Source organism: Gobio gobio (assembly GCF_949357685.1).
Source record: "Gobio gobio genome assembly, chromosome: 18".
Taxonomy (NCBI): Eukaryota; Metazoa; Chordata; class Actinopteri; order Cypriniformes; family Gobionidae; genus Gobio; species Gobio gobio.
Genome location: NC_137111.1, coordinates 45,354,563 through 45,378,712, shown reverse-complemented (window position 1 = coordinate 45,378,712; position 24,150 = coordinate 45,354,563). Strand labels below are relative to the sequence as shown.

The following is a 24,150-nucleotide window of genomic DNA, read 5'->3' as shown; positions in this document are numbered from 1 at the left end:
AATCTCTTTTTTTTTTTTCTAACAGGCTTGAAATGGAAGATATGGAAATGAAACACAACTCTTCTCTTAAGCAGTTAATGAGGGAGTTCAACACTCAAATGGCCCTGAAGGAAAAGGAACTGGAAGGTTCTGTGAAGGAGACGATTGGTAAGAGGGGCATATTACTTGTTTACAAGTGCAAAAGTAGTTTATTGCTCATGCTACCATAGTTATACTGTGTTTTCCGGACACTACTGTGATGGGTTTAATACCATGGCGTTCTTTAAAGAATATTGTGGTAAGGTGCAAATATCATACTATATGAATATGGTATTTAAAATATTCAAAGGCAGGTTATTTAGATATTTAAAGTAATAGCTCACCCAAAAGTGAAAAATTGTTAGCATTGGTCCTCATTTAATTAAAAGTGTAATTGTGAACATTCGTTGTGGCCTTTTCTGTTCGATGGACAAAGATATTTTATTTTTTTTGGAATGATAGGAGTAGTGTTGTCAAAAGTGCCGACTTGGTACCAAAGTCGGTACTTTTGACAACACTACTCTCATTTAAAAAAAAATAAAAAATGTTGGCCTCTTCAAACTCATTTTGAACAGACTCATGAACGCCTCTGATTGGCCATCGTGTTCACAAGCTCAACATAAATGTCTGTGATTGTCCATTGTGTTCACGTGCTCAACATGTATGTGATTGGCTACAATGATCAATGCTTCAAACAATTTTTAAATAGATGCCTTTGACACTTTTCAGCGAGTGCTTACACAGATACACACACGAGCGTTTGAAAGCAGGCATCAATCAGCGGATCCGTCTATCAGCAGATATATTCGGAATACACATAATCTGTGTAAGCGCTCTGTGAAGAGCATTGCTCATTGTAGCCAATGGATAGGCCACAGACATATATGTTGAGTCTGTGAACACAATGGCCAATCACAGACATATATGTTGAGCTTGTGAACACGATGGCCAATCAGAGGGTTTTTATGAATCCGTTCAACAGCGCTCAAAATGGAAACGATGGTAGTGTCACAATTTTTTTACATTTCAAGTACCAATAGTCTTGGAAAGCATTGTGGAAAGGAACAAACTGTGTTTTCATAGTTGAGCACAGTTGCTGATTTACTGGCCTCAGGAAATGCAAGATATGAAATTCATAACTGATTTACCATGTGTTTTCAATCCTGACATTTGATCCATCCAGTCTGGAAATGAGTGTTTTACAATCAGTGATGGTAACGTTCTTCATGTCTTCTTACTGTACTTTCCTGTTTATTGCTTCCACACAGAGAAAGCTCAAGGTGTTGAATCTGAGCTTATAACTAGCCATCGAGATGAAGTCAGTCAACTTCAGAAAATAATCGCTCAGAAGGACGAAGACCTAAACAAAACGGTTCAGCGTTACGAGCAGGTCCTTCAGGTACAGCAAAATAAAGTGAAACTGTAGCTTTTGTATTTAATTGCGAGTTATTGATAAACGGCCAGCAGATGCGTCAGATGATAATAATACTTTATAGAAAGACATTGGCACGGGACTAATTTTGTGAGGAGTTTATAGCTTTTGCTAATTCCACCACATAAAGTCAGTAAGTTCAGGTTTCAGCTAATAGTGTGTACATCATCAGGAAACACTTACCTCAGTCAACTAGCACCTCAAACTCCCCCTAGAGCTGTAGTGAATGATGTAGACCTTATGCTGCTTACATCCATCCTGGAAGAGAAGTATGCTAACTATTTATAATAGGATTATTTCCACATCTTATAGATCTAATTGTTTACCCATGCATTTTAAGACCAAAGTTTATTACCTGAAAATGAATGCAGTCTGACAGCATTGTAAAATGCTTCAGACAGAAATGGCATGTTTGCTCAGACTCAGAGTTTGGTGTTCTTGTAGAGTCGTGAGGTGGAGATGGGCGACCGTGTGTGGGAGGTGCAGAAGGAGTTAGAGGATCTACAGCAGAGAAGTCTCAGCGGCCCACAGGTACAGCCTCAGAGTTTAAACACCATGTGTTGTTGCTTTTAATTAAATATTAATTTAAAGCTGCAATATGGAACATTTTTGAAGTAAATTATCTAAAAACCACTAGGCCAGTGTTACATATTTTGTTCAGCTGAGTACTTACAATTTCCCAAATGTTTCCAACTATTTGTAAATCGAGAGAAATTGCTATTTTAACCACGGAACCGGGACGTGTGTGGGCGTGGCCTGTCAATGACATCATATCTGCGTCCCCTCGGTTTCTGGTTTTATTCTGCAGAAACGCTTTACTCTCACTGCAGTGTGAACAAGTTTCATAGCAGCCGCAGAGAGAACGCACTCAACACACTCAGATGTGTCTAATATGATAAACAGAGCTGCATTACCTCATACTCATGACCGGAAAAGCGGAGATGGCGCCGGCGACTGTGTCATAATAAAAGTCCTGCTGCTTGCGAGGCTTGTTGCGTTCATCTCATTAACAATCGCTCCAGCGGTTCCTCAGCTCCACAACACTCGCTCCTGCTCTGCTTCACTACAGTAACGTTAATAATCACATCAACATGATTTCTGCCCGAGTCCTATCCCGATTCTTTCCCACCGGCTGTGAGGTGAAGACCACATGTCCCAAGATTCTGCGCTCAAACTTGACGTCATTTAAGCCACGTCTTTGTTTTGATTTCCATCTGGACGTTGCCTTTGGCAAAAAACACCACTTTCTCTGCTTTTTGCTAAAAATGTAGCTTTTTTTTTATGAAACTTACCAACATTCAAGTGTTGATAAAAAAGAATGCATGAAGCTGGATTTTTTTTTAAAGCAGAGACTTCTTTCTTTTGATATATTGCATGTTCAGATATTACAAAATATGTACAAAATATTCTGGGGGCCATGAAAGTTTTTTGATGATTTACAAGTTGACTCCAAATGACTATTTATGGATTTGATTTGTAAATAAATGAAGGCTGCCTTCACACTCGAATTATCGTAAATAGTTTCCTTGTTGGAATGTGGACATGAACAAGTCGTATTTACTTCTGGGAAACTCTGAGATCATTGTGATACCCAAGTTTCCAACAGAACGATTGCCTCTGTTACTGGTATTCTTTATTCATTATTCATTCCACAACTGCCAAGGTTCTTGTTAAAGTCATTTTTAAAGTTATTTGAAGCATATTGTCTGTATTATGCACAGCAAAAATAGCACGTATTTGACCGAAATTCCAGAATAGTCAACAAGCTGACTATCTAGATAGATAGTGCAGTTGTTTATAATGTTTATATGGTTGTCAAAAAATGGGATGCTATATTTTATTTTAAATTAAATACCTTCAATGCATTTAGTCTTTAATAGGATTTCACCAAGAATTTGTCAAAAATAAACCTGGTATCTTCCATTCGGACAACATAGCATTTGAACATAATGAGCTCGTAATCATGACTTCTGAAGTGAGAAGTAGGACATTTCCGATTAAATATATAAGCATTAAAGTCGTAGTTAGTAAATATTGCCATATTTGGGTGAACTGTTAAGGTCATTCTTTATCAGCTTCATGCTTTCTTTGTCTTTCTGCGCATCTATGCATGTTCATGGACGTCAGACACCTGTGCTGCTGCTCATAATGAGACCAATCTTTAGAAGTGTTATGGATGAATGAATGTAAATATAAATCACAGAATCAGAAAAGTTGAAATGTCAAATCAGATGGATGTTACCGGTGTTAAATTTAATGGCATTAAATATTGAATTAACCCCAAAAGTTAACCTTGACAGCCAAGCCTTACAAAAGCGACACTCTTTATTATATAAGACTATTCGCAGTTGCAGTGGAATAGTCTCACTGCAGAAGAGGCCATAGGAATGAATTTCCTGAAAAGGTTTGGAATGCGTCCCTGAGAAAGAGGCCTTAAACAGTCTCTGTTCTCAATTAACCCCTCGGAGAGCATCCTGAGCTGTTAGATTTATGCCATAGTGCGCTCTCAGGCGAGCAGTGCATGCTTGGAAACAGCCTTGTTCGGGATAAAGCGGTCCTTGTGTGTTCGCTGCAGATACAGAGACGTGAAACACACAGTGCACCTCTGGAGCCCATGCTGCATTTTTGCAGTCTGATGTCACCGGTTTTCTGTGGGCAAACACCACAAATTCCAGTTAGAATTTGATTGCTTGTTAATATTTATATGCAATGATGCAGTCATGTGACCTGCTGATTCTGTTTTGTGTTTCAGGGTATTGATGAGTTAAAGGTAGGTTTTATTTTCATCCATTTGTCTGATTAACTCCAATGGCAGTTTTTATTGCACAATATTACATTTATTTGACTATTTTTGCTTACGTTTTCGATAACCCTTGGTGAACATAAGAGACCACATATGTCTGAATGGTGGTGTTCCTCCACATGTTGCTCTTATTTTGTTTACATTTTGACCTCTAGTCTTTTTTCTCTTTGTCAAATCAGGTTCAGCTGGCAGAAAAGACAACCATGTTGAGCGAGGCCAGGCTAAAAGAGCAGGAATACCATGACAGGGTAAGTGAAGAGGTACACTAACAGAAAGACAGAGAGTTTAGCAGCGTGGGTGTCTGTACCGCTAAACCGGATGTGTTATTTTCCATGTAGCTAGCTATAAACCTTGATGACAGTTTAACTTACTTTAACTAGCTTGCTCAGCAGGATTCTCTTGCAGAAGACCTGAATGAGAAAACGGACCGCTGAGAATGGCGAGCTTGTGTTTGCAAAGACAATGTAGAAGGCAAAGAGACAGAATAAGAGGAGCGTTTAGCAACCCGTCACATTCCCAGAGCTCCTGCACCCCTTCAGCTGTGTAAAACCGAAATAAGATTAGATTCATTCCACCGCACATCTGTTTACTCTTATTTCAACTTTACAAACAGTTACAGCAATGCTCATGCTGTTTCTCTCACCCCACACGAATGCAAACTCACACGAGGAGGTGAACACACTGGACATGCCTTTATTTTATAACCCGGCTTCACCCTGGGCCATACGTTGTTGTTAATTTGAGGACTAGGGGAAGAATGGCTAATTTTAAGGCTATGTCTACATGAATCTAGATGTATTTGAAAACAGCATTTTAATTTCAAAGCGCTCTCCGTCCATATATGGATCTATGGACACCAGCTTAAAAGTGCAGTGTGTAAATTTTAGCGGCATCTAGTGGTGAGGTTGTGAATTGCAGCCGTCCACTGCTCACCCCTCCCTTTCAAAGCATATAGAGAAGCTACGGTGGCCGACACAGGACAAAGATGTCATCGTTTGAGACCGCAGAGAGTAACTAGCGCTCTGTAGAGCAGTTTGTCCATTTAGGGCTACTGTAGAAACATGGCTGCGCAAAATGGTGACTTCACAGTGTATGTAGATAGAAATGGCTCATTCTAATGTAATAAAAATATAACGGTTCATTATGTAAGGTCTTTATACACCACTGAAAACATAGTTATGTAGATCAGGGGTTTTCAAACTGGGGTCCGGGACCACCAGGAGTCCTCCAGGGGGTTCTAAGGGGTCCCCAGAAAAACTGTTTCTCTCCCTGTTTGCCGTATACATACTTTCCAGAATATATATATTCTAGAATTTTGTAGCTATATGTTTGCTTTGTATCTTTAGTGAGTTTTTCTCACTATAGTCACCTCTGTCTCGCTCACTGGGGTTGTAAGGCAATATTCTTAATGCAGTATGTAAGCTGCTTGCATGCATTTATTGTGAAAGTTGCTTATACAAGTAATTTTTCATTGAAAATGTTCTTCTTCAGGTTTATACATCCAACATTAATAGCCAAGTTTGGAAACAATATGTTGTATTTATAATGTCACACTTACTATTTATCTAACAGTTTAAATGTTTGATGGATTTTAGGAAGGGGGTCCTTCATAAATGTTCATCATATTTGGGGGTCCTTGGCATCATAAAGTTTGAAAAACCCTGATGTAGATGATATTGCATTTCTGTCAATAGATCCTCATGAATACTACACACTTGACCTTTAAGTTCACTTCAAAGATCACTTTTACACTGTATTTATTTTCAATAACGGTATTTATTCTTAATTTATTTTCAGATTCATGCTCTGGAAGACAAAATAAGACGCTCCCATAAAAACACAGTGGTGACTCACCTGGGAAGCACATATAGAGGTACATAATCATAAACATTTTCTATAAAGTTGGCTATTTCATCTGGGGGCAAGCAGAACAATGGTTCTAAAGCCAGCTGTTATCCAGATGTCATTTACTGTCTTATTTATCTGGTTGTAATATGAATTAGTTTTTTTTTTTTAGCCACCTAGTGACTGTAAAATGCTTGTCAAGTATCTCCTGTAGCTCCCAGAGGTTAATGAATGATGTGGCACACTGACCCTTGGCAGACAAACCTCAGCTTCATTCTCACTGGCTCAGAGCGATCAGTCACCGCAGGAGAGCCGCGCTTTAACACCCCGCTATCAATCACGCACATATGCAGACCTTAAACATATGGGCAGCTAGAGGCCAGTGTTTTAGAGAAAGCTGCCCCTCCACAGCCCTTCCCTGCTGGTGTAATAAAGAGCTCATCTCTGAATCTAATGGTTTTCACAGACCGTGTTTCTCCCCAGTTCCCACAAATGACCCCAGATTCAGACAGTCGTCTGAAGTCGACTCTAAGATCTGCAGTGTCTTTTATACTCGCAATAGAAGAGCAGCGCCAACATCAGCACCAAAATAACATCTTTAGTGTTACATGGAGGAAAGAATGCCATATGGGTTTTGGATACAAAAGTGTGGAAAGACTTCATTTAAAGCCTAAAATTCAATTGTAAACAATAAGTTAGGGAAATTCAAATTTGAACACATTTGAACATGTGAACACTGATTCATGTTGTCTTTATATATATATATATATATATAAAGACAACATGAATCAGGGTTGTATATGTATGTATACATTATATATACACTCACCTACAGGATTATTAGGAACACACACTAATACTGTGTTTGACCCCCTTTCGCCTTCAGAACTGCCTTAATTCTACGTGGCATTGATTTAACAAGGTGCTGAAAGCATTCTTTAGAAATGTTGGCCCATATTGATAGGATAGCATCGTGCAGTTGATGGAGATTTGTGGGATACACATCCAGGGCACGAAGCTCCCGTTCCACCACATCCCAAAGATGCTCTATTGGGTTGAGATCTGGTGACTGTGGGGGCCTTTTTAGTTCAGTGAACTCATTGTCATGTTCAAGAAACCAATTTGAAATGATTGGAGCTTTGTGACATGGTGCATTATCCTGCTGGAAGTAGCTATCAGAGGATGGGGACATGGTGCTCATAAAGGGATGGACATGGTCCGAAACAATGCTCAGGTAGGCCGTGGCATTTAAACGATGCCCAATTGGCACTAAGGGGCCTAAAGTGTGCCAAGAAAACATCCCCCACACCATTACACCACCACCACCAGCCTGCACAGTGGTAACAAGGCATGATGGATCCATGTTCTCATTCTGTTTACGCCAAATTCTGACTCTACCATCTGAATATCTCAACAGAAATCGAGACTCATCAGACCAGGCAACATTTTTCCAGTCTTCAACTGTCCAATTTTGGTGAACTTGTGCAAATTGTAGCCTCTTTTTCCTATTTGTAGTGGAGATGAGTGGTACCCGGTGGGGTCTTCTGCTGTTGTAGCCCATCCGCCTCAAGGTTGTGCGTGTTGTGGCTTCACAAATGCTTTGCTGCATACCTCGGTTGTAACGAGTGGTTATTTCAGTCAAAGTTGCTCTTCTATCAGCTTGAATCAGTCGGCCCATTCTCCTCTGACCTCTAGCATCAACAAGGCATTTTCTCCCACAGGACTGCCGCATACTGGATGTTTTTCCCTTTTCACACCATTCTTTGTAAACCCTAGAAATGGTTGTGCGTGAAAATCCCAGTAACTGAGCAGATTGTGAAATACTCAGATCGGCCCATCTGGCACCAACAACCATGCCACGCTCAAAATTGCTTAAATCACCTTTCTTTCCCATTCTGACATTCAGTTTGGAGTTCAGAAGATTGTCTTGACCAGGACCACACCCCTAAATGCATTGAAGCAACCATGTGATTGGTTGATTAGATAATTGCATTAAAGGTCCTGTTCTTCGTGATCCCATTGTTCAAACTTTAGTTAGTGTGTAATGTTGCTGCTAGAGCATAAATAATACCTGTAAAATGATAAAGCTCAAAGTTCAATGCCAAGCGAGATATTTTATTTAACAGAAGTTCCCTTTCAAAGCCTACAGCGAACGGCTGGCTTGGACTACATCCTGGTATTTCCTGCTTTAATTACGTCAGTAGAGCAGTAGAACAGACTAACCTCCGCCCACAAGAAAACGCGAAAAAAGGGGGCGTGGTCTTGTTGCTGTCCCACGTGGAGAAGAAGAGGACGTCGCGTGGAGAAAAGGAAGTGCTGCGTTTCAGTGTGTTTGTCGCCATGTCGTCGAGACGCTGTTATTTTCATCCCGGAGTCAAATCACCTTTGTTTGGCTTTCCCAGGGACGCTGTAGAGATTATTAAGCGCGTATATTTCTCCCGTTAAGAGGCGTGACCTTTCCACGTGCGCTAAGCTGCTGTCGAATCACAACACGGGAACCGCTGACACAATCAGAACTCGTTACGTGTTTCTGAAGGAGGGACTTCATAGAATAAAGGAAGTCATCAGCCGTTTTTAGGACAGTGAAAACAGCGGTGTACAGATAAGTAAATTGTGTTAAAAATACAGTTTTTTTTTACACGCGAAACATGAACACATGTTATATTGCACACTGTAAACACAATCAAAGCTTCAAAAAAACACGAAGAACGGGACCTTTAATGAGAAATTGAACAGGTGTTCCTAATAATAATCCTTTAGCTGAGTGTATATATATATATGTATATATAAATGTATGTATGTATGTATGTATGTATGTATGTATGGTGTGTGTGTGTGTGTGTGTGTGTGTGTGTGTGTGTGTGTGTGTGTGTGTGTGTGTGTGTGTGTGTGTGTGTGTGTGTGTGTGTGTGTGTGTGTGTGTGTGTGTGTGTGTGTGTGTGTGTGTGTGTGTGTGTGTGTGTGTGTGTGTGTGTGTGTGTGTGTGTGTGTGTGTGTGTGTGTGTGTGTGTGTGTGTGTGTGTGTGTGTGTGTGTGTGTGTGTGTGTGTGTGTGTGTGTGTATATATATATATGTTTGGGGTTAATTTCTTTAAAGGCCCACTGAAATCAAAATAATTTTTTTTAGCTTTTAGTATAATTATCTTAGCCCTAAGTTTATGAATAAGCTGATGGTTCCAAAACAATGACAAAATTTCCATTTAGGAGATATAAGCGTTCAAAATGTATGAATCACAGATTTTGATGACATCATCACAGACTTCACCTTCTCATCAGATCTTCTGTCCAATCAAATGCGCTCTAAAATCTGAAGTCCCGCCCCCTGCATTATAAATAGACCATGAACTGCGTCTGAAAACAGTCAGTTGTTCACACATTTACTATTTTCTACATGGTGAATGGCACATAGCGCACTATATATGCGAGAGTTTTCAGTTGAGGTGAATGAAGTCTGGGTTCACGATAGTTTCACGCGCACCGCCGCAGCGCACACAGTCTAGTCAACGGCTCACACCAGAGCACACTAGAGACACGAGAGCCCAGCGCGGATCATAAGCGCGAGTCGGCGCAGACAACAAAACATATCGGACCCATTTAAATGCTGCACAGAATGCTGTATTTCAAGGAGATATTGAGGAGATTATGATGATAAACGGTTAGATTTGGACGAAAGTGGCTTCGTCAAACTAGTCAAACTGTGGTAATAACGAAAAGCTATTGGCTGTTTCAAAAAAGGGGAGGAGCTGCTAACAGCTGGGGCCGTTTCAGGGGAAATTACGTCAACACATTGAATAATGCTGTGCGTTCCAAGGCACTTCAGTGGGCCTTTAAAGAAAATAATCATTGTAGTCTACAAAGGATGATATTAAATTGATCAAATATAACAGTAAAGACATTTTTGATGTTATAAACAATTTCTATTTCAAATAAATGCTGTTCTTTTGAGCTTTCTAATTATCTAAGAATCCTGGAAAAAAATTACCATGGTTTTCAACATTGATAATAATCAGAAATGTTTCTTGAGCAGCAAATCCTCATATTAGAATAATTTCTGAAGGATCATGTGACACTGAAGACTGGAGTAATGATGCTGAAAATTCACAGGAATAAATGACATTTTAAAATATATTTCAATAGAAAAGTTATTTTAAATTGTACTAAACTGTACTTTTTGATCAAATAAATGCAGCCTTAGACCCCGATCACACAGAACGCGTTTTTCAGGTTCGAAAATGCGAGGCGCACCGCACTGCCTTTTTTGGTTGACGTTTTTTCATTTACAAAATAGCAGTGGGCTGCGGGGTTTTTTTTATGTTGCTAGGAAACCCCAGAATCAGCTGTCCTGTCAGTCTTATCAAGGTAACATTTGCCACAACGGAAGACCCGCCTCTCCGTTCATTCGATTGGACAATAGAAAAAAAACGCAATGACGTCGGGCGCTTTTCTGCTCAGAGTAGATTTTTTTTCAACTTCAGGCGCTCAGAGCGCTCCTTCTAAAACGCGAGGCGCCCGGGGTGCATAAGCAGCACGCATAACGCTCACTGCCATCAGACATCTATTCAAAAAAGGCGCATCTCGCTGCAAAAACGCGTTCTGTGTGATCGGGGCCTTAGTGAACAAAAGAGTATTTTTTCTAAAACAATCAAAAAACTGACCTCAATCAACTCTCTCTTAACATCAAGCAATTCACATTTCCTTTAAATGCATTGTGAACATTGAGTCACATTGTCTTTAAATATACACTACTGTTATATTAAGAAAATCATTTTATTCAGCAAGGATGCATTAAATTGATCAAAAGTGACAGTAAAGACATTTATAATGTTACAAAAGATTTATATTTCAAATAAATACTGTTCTTTTGAACTTTCTATTCATCAAAGAATCCTGGAAAAAATATTTACCACGGTTTCCTGAAAAGTATGAAGCAGCACAACTGTTTTCAACTGATAATAATCATAAATGTTTCTTGAGCATCAAATCCTCATATTAGAAAGATTTCTGAAGGATCATGTGACACTGAAGACTGGAGTAAAGATGCTGAAAATTCAGCTTTGATCACAGGAATAAATTACATTTTACAATATATTCACTTAAAAAATTGTTATTTTAAATTGTAATAATATTTCACAATATTACTGTTTTTACTCTATATTTTTAGCAAAAGAGTATTTTTTCAAAAACAATAAAAAAAAAAAACATACTGTCCTCAATCAACTCTTTCTCTTAACATCATTCATTTTGCAGAGCTTTTTGTAAAGCGTTCTGCAGTTACTTTATCTGCAAAATAAACCTGAAATGCTGAATTTGTCCCAAAAATGACATCGTCTTAAAACATCTTCATTTTGGGAGTATCTACGAAGCCTTAGAAAGTAAGTTCCTAGGTTTTGAAACTGACCTCTAAATCATCTTCTCTCCTCATAAACGACGTTAAATATCCTAAATAAATTCCCAAATGATGATTTCCCTTGATATGCAACTAAACAAACCATCTGTTTATACACAAACAATCCCGTCCATTTATCCTTCAGCTTATCTGTGTGGTCTCTACATTAAAGGGACAGCAGTTCATGACGTCTGTTTGACCTTCTGACTGCCTCACCCTGCCATAAAGGCTCATTCACAAGACACACACTGTCTCAGAAACTGCCCAGAGACGACATGTTATGTGTGTAACTCTTTGATAGAGTATTAAAATGATTTATAGTGACTAATCATCGATTTCTATATTATTTATGGATTTTATTGATGATCCAGTCAACAGTTTTAAGCATGTGCTAACAGTTGTCGTAAACCAGGCCCTCTGTATTATTTTGGAGATGCGACCGATGTGGCTCGTGTTTCGTCCCTGTTGGCCCAGCCGGGCTGTCCTGAGGTCAGTCAGACAGGTCGGGTTATTTATTAGCCCCTCATTTCTCCATGCTTCCTGATCAAAGGCCTGTTTGGGTTTCAGCGGCACCTTGAGTTCCAGCTCTCTCGATCAGGCTGTCTGTTGCTGGACGTTCAGCCACCCCAGTGTCTTCAGCATTGCTTAAATGGACTTTCCAGAGAGACACACGGCTCCTTCTGCTAATTGTCAGTCAATCACAGGTTTAATGAGGCAAGAAGGCTGTCGTAATACAAACAGATCGCTGTGCCTTCTGTGCTGTTTGCGCATGCTAGATACCGTAATGCATATTTCAGAATAATGGTTTCATAATTGCTTAATCCTTACATCACTGCTATGAAGATTTACTGTACATCTGGGGCGCTTTGAATGCTTATGATGTTTACCACATGTGCACATTCTATTTAGCAAAAAAAAACGTTCAAAAGTTTGGGGTCTGTAAGATGTATATTTGTTTAAATGTTAAGCATGGAGGTTGTACTGACACGTGATTCTGAAGTTCTCGTAGGTATTTTACGTCATGTTTTCCATGGTATCAACATGGAGGGCAGAAACCTGCCCACTCATCGCCGCCTTTGTGACACGCTTTTTAAAAATACCTCAAGTTAGTTTTTGTTCATTCACAGCCTTAACGTCTCCTGTTACGTTTCGGCTCTCACTTCTTTATCCATTAAAAGCAGGGTGGAAAACGGAAAGGCCCCCACCTAGATTGAGCCAAAGCTTCTTGTATTTAACCACAATGCTGTCATTATAGTGTTTCCAGTGTTGCTGCGAGCTGGCACCCTTAACTACTGTGACTGGAAGTGAGGCGCGTCTAGCGCTCTGATTTACGGGCTGATTATTGCCACGCAGAGGTCACGGGGGTGTGTTTAATGAATGCATCGAGTGTATGAATGCATGCTTATCTTATTGATGCCAAAGCTGAGGAAAATTGTCCTCAATCGCCAGTGCTGGTTCTTAAAGATTAACTCTTACTGATGCTCATTCTTCATTTCTGAAACCATTAAACCCTCCTTGAAACAAGTTTTAAAAGTAAAACACTAGTCAATTTTGCTAGTTGCAACACACACATTTTTTGTTTTAGCTGAACATGTTATATGGAAGCTTGTTTTTGCTACAGAATAAAAACTAAAAAAGGTACTGCGACTTTTTATCTCACTATTCTGACAGGTTTTTTTGTAATTGCGAGTTTAAATTTTGCAATTCTGACTTTTTTAATATATATAAACTTGCTATTGTGTTATAAAGACAGAATTGCGTGATATAATTCTGACTTCTCTTCTCAGAATTTCGTGATATAAACTCGCAATTGTGTTATAAAGTCAGAATATCAGATTTTATATCTCTCAATTATGACTTTATAACACAATTGAGAGTTTATATCATAAAATTCTGAGAAGAGAAGTCAGAATTTTGACTTTATATCCTACAATTCTGACTTTATTGCGAGTTCATGTCTCAATTCTGACTTTATAACTTGCAATTGTGAGTTTATAGTCGCAATTCTGATTTTTTTCTCGCAAGTGTGAGTTTATATCTCGAAATTCTGGCTTTATAACTTGCAATTGTGAGTTTATATGGTCTTTTTGTCCTCATAATTTGACTTTAGCTCTCAATTACGTGTTATAAAGTCGCAATTCTGAGAAAAGTCCGAATTTTGACTTCATATCCTACAATTCTGACTTTATTGCGAGTTTATATCTTGAAATTCAGATTTTATAACTTGCAATTGTGAGTTTATATGGTCTTCTTTCCACAATTCGTGTTATAAAGTCAGAATTTCGAGATATAAAGTCAGAATTGTAGGATATAAAGTCAAAATTCTGACTTCTCGTCTCAGATGTGTGTGATATATTCTTGCAATTGTTATAAGTCGCAATTCTAACTTTTTCTTGCAATTGTGAGTTTATATCTCGAAATTCAGGCTTTATAACTTGCAAAATGTCAAGATATAAACTCGGAATAAAGTCAGAATTGTAGGATATAAAGTAAAAGTTCTGACTTCTCGTATCAGAAGTGCTCAGCAGATCTTGACTGAATAAGGGTTTTGTACAGGCAGAGACCGTTTCATCTAACCTCTAGTACTCATAGATAATGATTATGATGAATCTGTTGTTCGTTTGTCCCTACAGATATGTCACACAACAGCATGGACCCCTTCTCCGAGCCCACCGAGTACGAGTACCTCAAGAAGGTCATGTTTGAGTACATGATGGGAAGAGAGACAAAGGTACACTTCACTTATTTTTACACTTTACGATGATGCAATTTGGGGGGAGCCTAATATATATATTTTTTAAATATTCACTTTTTATTAACTTTAACACGACTTAAGAGCTATAGTTAGGGATTGAGTTCACTTACATGAGGATCAGTGTTGTTGTTGTTGTTGTTAAACTAAAAATATTGTTAACTTTTTTGTTAATTTAAATAAAGCTGTATAAATATTAAATGAAAAACTTAAAACACTGCCTCAATTAAAATTAATTCACGAAAACAAAAATGGAAATAAAATAAAGCTAAATATAAATAATTAGGGGTGTAACGATTCATCTACTACATCGATGTATCGATTTATTTTCCTACGATCTAACTACATCGATCTGTGCTCGGCAAGTTGGCCTTCCGGACGACATATATCGATCTAACATCGTTTTAAAAGGTAATCAATCGATTGTATCGATCATAGGAAATAACGCATTGGATTTAAGCACGTCAGACTTTAAATGGATGTTTTTTCTTAGCACTTTTAATGATAAAGGCGTTAAACGTTACTCGATTCAGTCTGCCTATCTGTGACATCATCGCAACGCACGCACCAGCAGCAGCGCTAAGAAAACAAAACATAGCGAACATGGCGGATGGCAGAGGAGAAGCCAACGAGCGAGAAATGATCAAGCCACCAGGAGAAAGAGCTAAGTTAGTAACGTGTTACCTGTACTTTCAACCCTTGCTAAATGTTACCTGTGCATTCCTGGGACCAGTGTGCCAGCAGAGCGAGTTTTTAGTACTGCTGGCAACATAGTGAACGCACAGAGAAGTGTTCTGCGGTCAGATCATGTTGATATTTTTGAAAAAGAAATCTGTAGAGTCATTGAAGTGTAGTTGGTTACATTTTATCTTTTGTTAAATATTGTTTGTTTATTAAACTGAGAGTTTTAGCAGGTTCAGCCAGTTTATTCAAACTGAAGAAATGTTGGTTGCACTTTATTTTTGATATTAATATTGTATTTGTATTATTTTAATGTTGAAAAACAACAGCAAAAGTAACAGGTACACCTACTATTAATTAAACCTGAAGAGAAGTTAGTTGCACTTTATTTTTGATATTAATATTGTAATATTATTATGTTGGATAACAAAAGCAGAAGTAGCAGGTTAACCAACTGTTGAAATTTTGGTTGCACTTACTGTGCTTTTATTGAAAATGTATTGAATATTGAAAATGAGAGCAGAAAAGGTTAACTTCCTGTTAATTCAACCTAAACTGTTGGTTGCACTTTATTCAAAATGCATTTGCCATTAATTGTTGTTTACTTGTTTGTTTATATCCATAATATATGGATATGGATACCTGATTCCCTTACAAGAAACAACAGGAATCTAGGAAACTTCACCTGCACTGACCAGTATCCAGATATTTATTTCAGTCACACAATTTTTGGCTAAAAAGTTACTGAATCGATTTCAAGTCACTGAATCGTTTCGGATCGTATCGTTCTAAATGAACCAAAATCGTCCTTGAATCGTATCGACAACCTCAAATCGTGATACGAATCGAATCGTTGTTAAAACGAATCGTTACACCCCTATAAATAATACATGCTAATTCAAAATATTAATAAATACTGTAATAGTATATAAGAACTATTAAAATAACAATCTGATTTTTTTGACTAATCGAGTCACCAATATTTATATTTATAAATAGTAGTATTCTTACGTTTATTATTGCTACTGAACTATTTATTTATTTATTTTATTATTTATTTTGGGATGTTTATGCATGCATGTCATCATTTATATACTATTCTTAGAGTTTAGTTTAGTTTCAAATAAACTACAGAAACATCACAATATTTTGAAGCTTTTCTGTTAAATAACTGTATTTCCGTCAGCAAGGCACATTGTACATTGATCATGTTGAATAAACATGTCCAAAAAAATAAATAACACTGATTTGAGGATGTCAAATTCCAGAATTTGTATATATATTTTATATTTTTTTAACCATCTTTTGACATTTTGATAATATCAAATATGTATCCAATGTATTAAGGCATATAATGGGGACTGCATGTGTAGGGCGACCCATTTGATGATTATATGCTTCCATGTTGTAAAACTTAAATTTTATCATATTGTTCTTTCCCACAATGCACGTTTTCCACAACATAATAATGCCATTTGTTAGAGGAAGGATGCAGTAAATAAGTGTGACGGGGAGTCCGGATGGAAGCCTATAAAATTATTCATTCCCATGAAAACTCCCAACAGCATAATTTCGTGTCCATTTGGCAGGACCCTAATGAGCGAAACTTGTCCGTTTAGCCAGGACTAATTATCAGCCCTGTTGATGCCGCCCTAAAGCCAGCGGGATTCCCCCTCGTTGCTAATAAACAGTCGGGTCCTTATGACATCACAACAGGCCTCCCTGTCAGAGAGGATGTCCGGCGGCTGACCCAGTGGCTCGTTCTCATCACATGACCCAGCAGCGCCTGCCATTTTAAGAGAGTTGCTCGGGGTAAACGGCTGTGCTGGTTTTGATTAGCGCTATATACGGGCACATGAACGCTGGCAGATCTATCTAGGGCTGATTACCCAGCAGGCTGCAGATAATGAGCTTTTTTCTCTTTGCGAGATGTAATTGCTCACAGAACAGCAGCTCCGCTAAAGATAATTTTTTAAAAGACAATTTTGTTATCAAATTAAATTATGAAAGTTGTTTTCATTAACTGAAATAAAGCTGACTTAAAGGGATAGTTCAACCAAAAATTAAAATTTGAAGTTGTTCCAAACCTGTATTAGTTTCTTTGTTCTGCTGAACACAAAAATATAGGCAACCAAACAGTTACAGGCCTACCGAAGTGCCTTGAAACACACAGATATTCAATGTGTTGACGTAATTTCCACTGAAACAGGAAGACAGGGCAGGACATATCGATCAGCCCCTCCCCCCCCTTTTTTTAAAAGGGTTAGTTCCCCCAAAAATGAAAATTATGTCATTAATTACTTACCCTCATGTCGTTGGACACCCGTAAGACCTTCGTTGATCTTCAGAACACAAGTGAAGATATTTTAGTTGAAATCTGATGGCTCTGAAAGTCCTCCATTGGCACAATGGCACTTTACACTCTCAAGACCCTTAAAAGGTACTAAAGACGTCGTTACAAAGTCCATCTCACTACAGTGGTTCTACAATAACTTTGAATCGGCGACAATAGTTTTTGTTCGCAAAAAAACCCTAAATAACGACTTGTATAGTGATGACGATTTCAAAACACGGCATCATGAAGCTTCGAAGCATTATGAATCAGTGAGTTGAATCAGCAGTTTGGATTTTTATTTTTGGGTGAACTAACCCTTTAAATAGCCAATAGCGTTTAGTTTATGTCACAGCTCAGCCAAAGCCGTTGAGCTCGGTAAAGCCGCAGTTTCCTCCTCATCTCCTCCATATCGCTTTAAAATATAATTTTGTGCAGAATTCAAACGGGTCCGTTACGTTTTCTGGTCTGTGCATTAGATGCTAGGATTTGATTTGGAGATCATTACAGTTTCCTTTTGTTGCTTTTTGTTTCTTCAGACAATGGCTAAAGTCATAACATCCATGCTGAAGTTTCCTCCGGACCAGGCGCAGAAGGTTCTGGAGCGTGAGGATTCCCGTGTGGTGGTGAGTGTGTTTAGTATGCCGAAGCAGCTGTGAGTTTTTAAACGTAACCTTCAAAGCCTCTCCGTAGCCCTCCATATGTTAACAAACGGACTGAAACAGGACTGAAACAGGTATCCCAGATGTGTGCACGGATGTTCTGTCTGCGTGTGCAGCTCCTCACGACTGGGTCATGTGCAGAAAGGGAGCCGATCAAATGCTAAATGAAGCACATATGTGTGTCTTATCGAATACTTTATGGTTTGTTATCAGGTTTCTGCAGCGTGTGTTCACAGTGCTTCCTTTCCAATGTTCCATTGAATTGATATAGTATCATCATTTCAGGACATTTATTTCAATTTCTCCAGCTGTTAAGCCATTTGTTACTTCTTTTGCCACTCGCTCAGGAACTTATAGTTCTGGAACGATTTTTTAATAGCCAATAGACTTTCGTTTACACTGCCATTCAAAAGAGTTGAAGATGTCTCTTCTGCTCACCACGGCTAAGATGGTCAAATAAAGGGCTAAAGGGGAGTAAAATTAATTTAGGAGAGTCCCATATCTGCAGGCATATAACACAACCAGATGAGGTGTAAAGGTACGAAGAGAATACTAAACTGAATTGCCAAAAGTGTTTATTTACAGAAAAAAAAGAAAGGTGAATAATATTAATAATATATACTAGGTCTGTAATCTCCCAGTCGATTATTAGTCGATACATTCTAGCTCGACCAAAATTCGGATTTTTTTTGCCGCGTTCATTTCATCAGGTGGAAAGCACTAATTGCTAATGGGGGTGTTGCTGGAGAAGAGAGACAGATTGAAGTAGGCTTTGCTGTATATTATTTATTTAATTGTGAGAGCGTTTTCCTAGTCAGTCCTCTTCTACCATGTCAACAAAGACATGCGTGGCAGCACTTTTTTAAATAGAAAATGGGAAATGCAAATTATCACAGCTCGACGACAAACATGTCATATCACCTAAAAACGGTAAGCTAACTTGTCTGCGTTAGGTTGCCCCGTCCCTTTTATTATTGTGCGAACTGCACATTTATTTCTAGTATTATTTATTGGATTTGGGCACTTTATTATTTTATTTGGAGCCTAATGCGCGGTGCGCTGTGCCCACTGTTTGTATTAGTTTTGAGCCTATGCTTTATTTTTCAGTTATGCACTTTATTTAGTTTCTGCTCTTGTTTAATAAATATTCCTTTTTTATTAAAGTGGATGTGCCTTTTGTGTTTAAGAGTAAAAGCTTTAAGTTAATAGTCTATTCGTGTCTCCGCGAAGCTGAGCTGATCCTGTTCGAGCTGCACAGAGCGGCTGAAATATTAGTGTCAGTCAGTTATTATAATACATATGACAAAAACTATTGTCTATATTATGTTGCATATTCCTCAAAAGTTCTTGTGATGATATCACTAGTTGACAACATAGTACTATATTTTTGGAAATCATAGGCTATGATATTGCGCAGATGCACGTGATGCAAACGCTGTCAGAGCCGACAGACTCGTGTGTCAGACTCATTGCAGTCCAAAATAATCAGGTCAAAAACTATTTAATATACTGCAAATAGCCTACTAGTTTTTTATGTTTATTTATAATTTATTTATAAGACAACAAGGCTAACAAGTACTGCGCACAGTGCGCAGCTAATTCATTTAACGTTTTTTAACGTTACCATTTTTAGTCGAAAATTTCAGGACTTCAGTCGACCAAGATTTTCTTTGGTTGATTACAGCCCTAATATATACAGATATACACAAAGGATGGAACAAACAAAAAAACAACTGGCAACCAAAAACCACTAAATTGGAGAAGGAACGTGGGCGGCCTCCAAATGAAAGAACAAAACAAAACTCAACACTAACTTATGGCCCAGTCTCTAACCTACCTATACCCAAAAGAAAATTATGAAACAAAAGAATCTTCACCTCTCCGACGCACTACCTGACCTACACTAACTACCCAAACGCGGTAGAACCAATGGAGACGAGACGGTACACCAGCCTGTACACTCAATTACTAACACACAGAATCACTATACACAGGCTGTCACACAGAACAAAGTTTCACAGCGTATTGGGCCTCGCAAGTGGCGTCTTCTCTCCACTTTTATGGGGAATAATTGACGACGGGCCGTTGAATTATTAGAAAAATATTGTTCACCCAAGGTGGTGATGCGGTCACGACGTGAAGCAGAGTGGCCGTTACACCTCGGGAGAGCAGGAAAAACGAGGGTGATGTGCGTTTCTCACATAATTAAACTTAATTTTGTGGAAATAAAACATGGAAATAATTTGTCCTGTTTATCTTATTGTTAACTATATGTATTTGATTGGTCAGTGTCGCTGTGGGTTTTGGTTATTTGCTGTTGTAGGCTGTAAAGACATTTGAAATAACTGAAATCATTTGGCGAAGTGATATGGAACTGTAATGTGGTCAAGACGTTCGCTGTGCATTTCCCAGAAAATAATTGCACACCTCAGAACGTTCATCAGCCAATCAGATTCAAGCATTCAACGGCCCCGTATTATAAATATATATATATCACTGACCCCAAACTTTTGGGGTTCATCACAGCCTTGAATCATGATTTTCTACTTTCTATTTTTGTATTTTAAATATGTATCTACTAAACGTTTGATTATAGAAGCATAGCAACACCCTGGCAACCACCAGGCAAAAAGTATAAACACAAAAGCACCGGAGCATTTCTTTTCTGTGCTCTTTCCGTGTTGTAGTTTTTGGCTGGTAATTTTAATGCATGTCCCTGCAGCAAATAGTTGAAGTAACTGTGCTTCTGTTCCCCATCTGTGTGTTTTACAGCCTTGGCTCCGGTAAGGTGGAACCAGAACTGTGCCTGAACCTGCCTGACAAAACCACCGATTCTCCTGCTACTGCTGCTGCTTCCGCTGAGGGATGCTACTGACGCGAAAGAGCCCGGTCTACTTATCTACGTGTGTGTGTGTGTGTGTGTGTGTGTGTGTGAGAGAGAGATGTGTGTGTGTGTGTGTGTGTGTGTGTGTGCGTACGGTTACTGGTACAAGGGAAGTAGGTTAGATTAAGAAACCGAGAGTAAATGGAAAGAATATTCTTAAATTTGTAGCTTGCCAGAAAATAATTTATTACATGGATTTTTCCTGCTTTCTCTTTGTTTTCATTTCTTAAGGGTAGACTTCTTTATTTTAAAGCTGCATTTGTATGATTCGAAGACTTGTGCAATAAGTTTGATTGTAAGTTTCAGTTAGGTTGACTGACTCTATTTTTCCTGAATGGTTTAGTTTGTGTTCTTCTTTTTCTCTGTTTTAAGGTAAGATGAAATGACCCTTTATCCATCTGCACAGCACATGTACTATATAATGACACAGGCTCATAGTATGCTGATTGTTTACTATGCTTTGTTTGTTTGTTTGTTTTTGTAATTTAATACTGTATTATCGGGGAAACTGACTAATTAGAACCATGCTTCGTATTGTAAATAATCATTGATGGAAAAAAAGGCTATAAATCATAGGGCACTTTGAGGTGGTTAATACATTTTAAGACAACTAATAAAGTTTTATTTACACTACACTCAAATGCTCTTTGCTCTGCATACAGAAGGTCTCGGAACAATTGCTATATGTTGCGGTTGTCAGGTAACCATCGTCTTTATTCTTACTGTAATATTTATAATCACTGTCGGCCAATTGTGCAAGGAATATCATGGTGCTGAACGATTGCCATATTCATATAGTACTGGTCAAAAGTTTGGAACAAAGACTGTAAAAAAATACGGACGTAGTGTCCGTGACGTAACCCATAGGATTCTGAAGAGCAGTTTTGAAGCGTAAAGTAGGGTCGATATGGCCGTTTCCAATTTGGGCAGCGCGTCATCACGCGTCACTCCCGGATGACAGAAAATGGGCAAAGAGGCGGGACGTGGGCGGTATGGAAAGCCAAGAGGGCCAAAAACGCAATTTTGCAAACGCAATTTTTTTTAATTTTAACGTGTTAAATACGTGTGACAAATCCGCGAGTATTTTACATGTATTTCAATATACACATAAAATACAAACTGATTTTTCACGCTTACACAACACGTATTTCGTTAAACACACTTTATATTTCAAGTTTTTGGCCCTCTTGGCTTTCCATAGGGCGGAGCTGAGGTGATGACTAACAGACAGCAGACAAACGGCTATCCATCTGTCACTCAAAGTGGCCACGCCCTTAATTATGCAGAACTTTAAGGCTTTATATAATGTAAACGAATGAGTTATAAAAATATTCACCCCCCTCACAGTCGCCATGAAGAGCAAAATTAGCCGTATAGACCAAAACCACAATTTGTCCCAGACTGTAAACATGTGTTCTTCTGCTGTAAAGTTGGGCATTTTAACATGAGCTCAATGAGATTCTGCTCCTTCTGGAGTCTGTCTCTAGTGGCCAGTCCATGAACTGCAGTTTATGTCACTTCCGTATTGGCTTCAAGAGAAACGGGGGGATGTTGCCACTTGGTTTGGAAACGTTACTATTTTTACTTTTTTTGAAAGTCTCTTGTGCTCATCAAGCCTGCATTTATTTGATCAAAATATTATTACAATTTAAAATAATTGTTTTCTATTTTAATGATGCAAAGCTGTATTTTCAGCATCATTACTCCAGTCTTCAGTGTCACATGATCCTTCAGAAATCATTCTAATATGAGGATTTGATACTCAGTTAATTATCATTATTGGAAACAGTAGTTCTGCTTAATATTTTTCTGGAACCGGTGATGCTTTTTTCAGGATTCTTGATGAATATAAAGTGTAAAAGAACAGCATTTATACAAAATAGAAATCTTTTCTTGCAATATAAATCTTATTTTTGATCAATTTAACACATCCTGGCTGAATAAAAGTATTAATTTCTTTCAAAAAATAAAAGAAAACAAATGACTGACCCCAAACTTTTGAACGGGAGTGTAAATTGTTACAAAAGATTTCTATTTTAAATCAAGTCTGTTCTTTTTTTTACATTTTATTTATCAAAGAATCCTGAAAAATGTATCACAGGTTATATTAAAAAAAAATGAAGCAGCACAAATGTTTCCAACGTTTATAAAAAAAATCCTCATATTAGATTGATTTCTGAAGGATCATGTGACACTGAAGACTGGAGTAATGATACTGAAAATTCAGCTTTGCGTCATTAAAATAGAAAATCATTATTTTGAATTCTAGTATTTTGATCAAATAAATACAGGCTTGAAATGCATAAGAGACGTTTTTCAAAAACATTAGAAATAGTATGTTTACAAACTTTTGACCATTACTGTATACCATGATATTAACAAAAAAATCCATTACCAGCATTTTTTGTCAGGATTCAGATCTGTGACCCTGTCATAAGTCGCACATTGTATGGGTCAAAATTATAAATAAAAAAATATTTTATGGCAAAAATCATTAGGATATTAAGTAAAGATCATGTTCCATGAAGATATTTTGTACATTTCTTACCATAAATATATCAAAAATGTATTATTAGTAGTATTATGCATTGCTAAGAACTTCATTTGGACAACTTTAAAGGCGATTTTCTCAATATTTCGATTTTTTTGCACCCTCAGATTCCAGATTTTCAGAAAGTTGTATCTCGACCAAATATCCTATCCTAACAAACCATACATTAATGAAAAGCTTATTTATTGAAAAAAAACAAAAAAAAGACCCTATGACTGGGTTTGTGGTCCAGGGTCACATTTGTTCCTGAGAACAAATGATTATGCATGTATGAAAAAAGGTATCACTTTACAATAAGGTTTTCATTAGTTAACATTAACTAACCATGAGCAGTACATTTGTTACTGTATTTGTTCATCTTTGTTAACGAATACAGCGATTCATGGTTTGTTCATGTTAGTTCACAGTGCATTAACTAATGTTAGCAAGATTTTAATAATGCATAATTAAATGTTGAAATTAACATGAACAAATATTAATAAATGCTTTATAAGTGCAGTTCATTATTAGTTCATGTTCATTGTTTACTAATGTAGTTAACTAATGAACCTTATTTTAAAGTGTTACCAAAAAATATGCATGTAATATGTTATCATGTTAAATACTCTGAGCCTATGCAAAAGCATTCAAAACTTAATTGCAAATGGGCATAATGTACTCCAGTAATGAGCTGCAGTATTGCGCGCTGCCGGCAGGGGGACGCAGCGCCGCGCGCTCTGCTCCAGCTGTAACGTGAGATGTGATGCTCGTGCCCGTCAGCTCGCGCGCAATACTCTTTAACTCCAAGAGAAACTCTAGAGACGCA

The 24,150-nt window shown here is 37.9% G+C and overlaps 1 protein-coding gene across 8 annotated transcripts in view; it reads left to right on the top strand.

The window, feature by feature from the left end:
* The window catches only part of golga4 (golgin A4), a 61,410-nt gene extending 39,981 nt beyond the window's left edge, over nucleotides 1-21,429 (top strand). For all 8 annotated transcript variants that reach the window (XM_079843487.1, XM_079843489.1, XM_079843488.1 and 5 more), the window contains 9 exons: nucleotides 26-147; nucleotides 1,287-1,417; nucleotides 1,895-1,981; nucleotides 4,203-4,220; nucleotides 4,433-4,501; nucleotides 6,051-6,126; nucleotides 14,117-14,214; nucleotides 17,788-17,874; nucleotides 20,683-21,429. In XM_079843487.1, the coding sequence (XP_079699613.1) occupies nucleotides 26-147; nucleotides 1,287-1,417; nucleotides 1,895-1,981; nucleotides 4,203-4,220; nucleotides 4,433-4,501; nucleotides 6,051-6,126; nucleotides 14,117-14,214; nucleotides 17,788-17,874; nucleotides 20,683-20,697 (703 nt within the window). In that variant the 3' untranslated portion in view covers nucleotides 20,698-21,429. The remainder of the gene's footprint in view (nucleotides 1-25; nucleotides 148-1,286; nucleotides 1,418-1,894; nucleotides 1,982-4,202; nucleotides 4,221-4,432; nucleotides 4,502-6,050; nucleotides 6,127-14,116; nucleotides 14,215-17,787; nucleotides 17,875-20,682) is intronic.
* The last annotated feature ends 2,721 nt before the right edge of the window (nucleotides 21,430-24,150 follow it).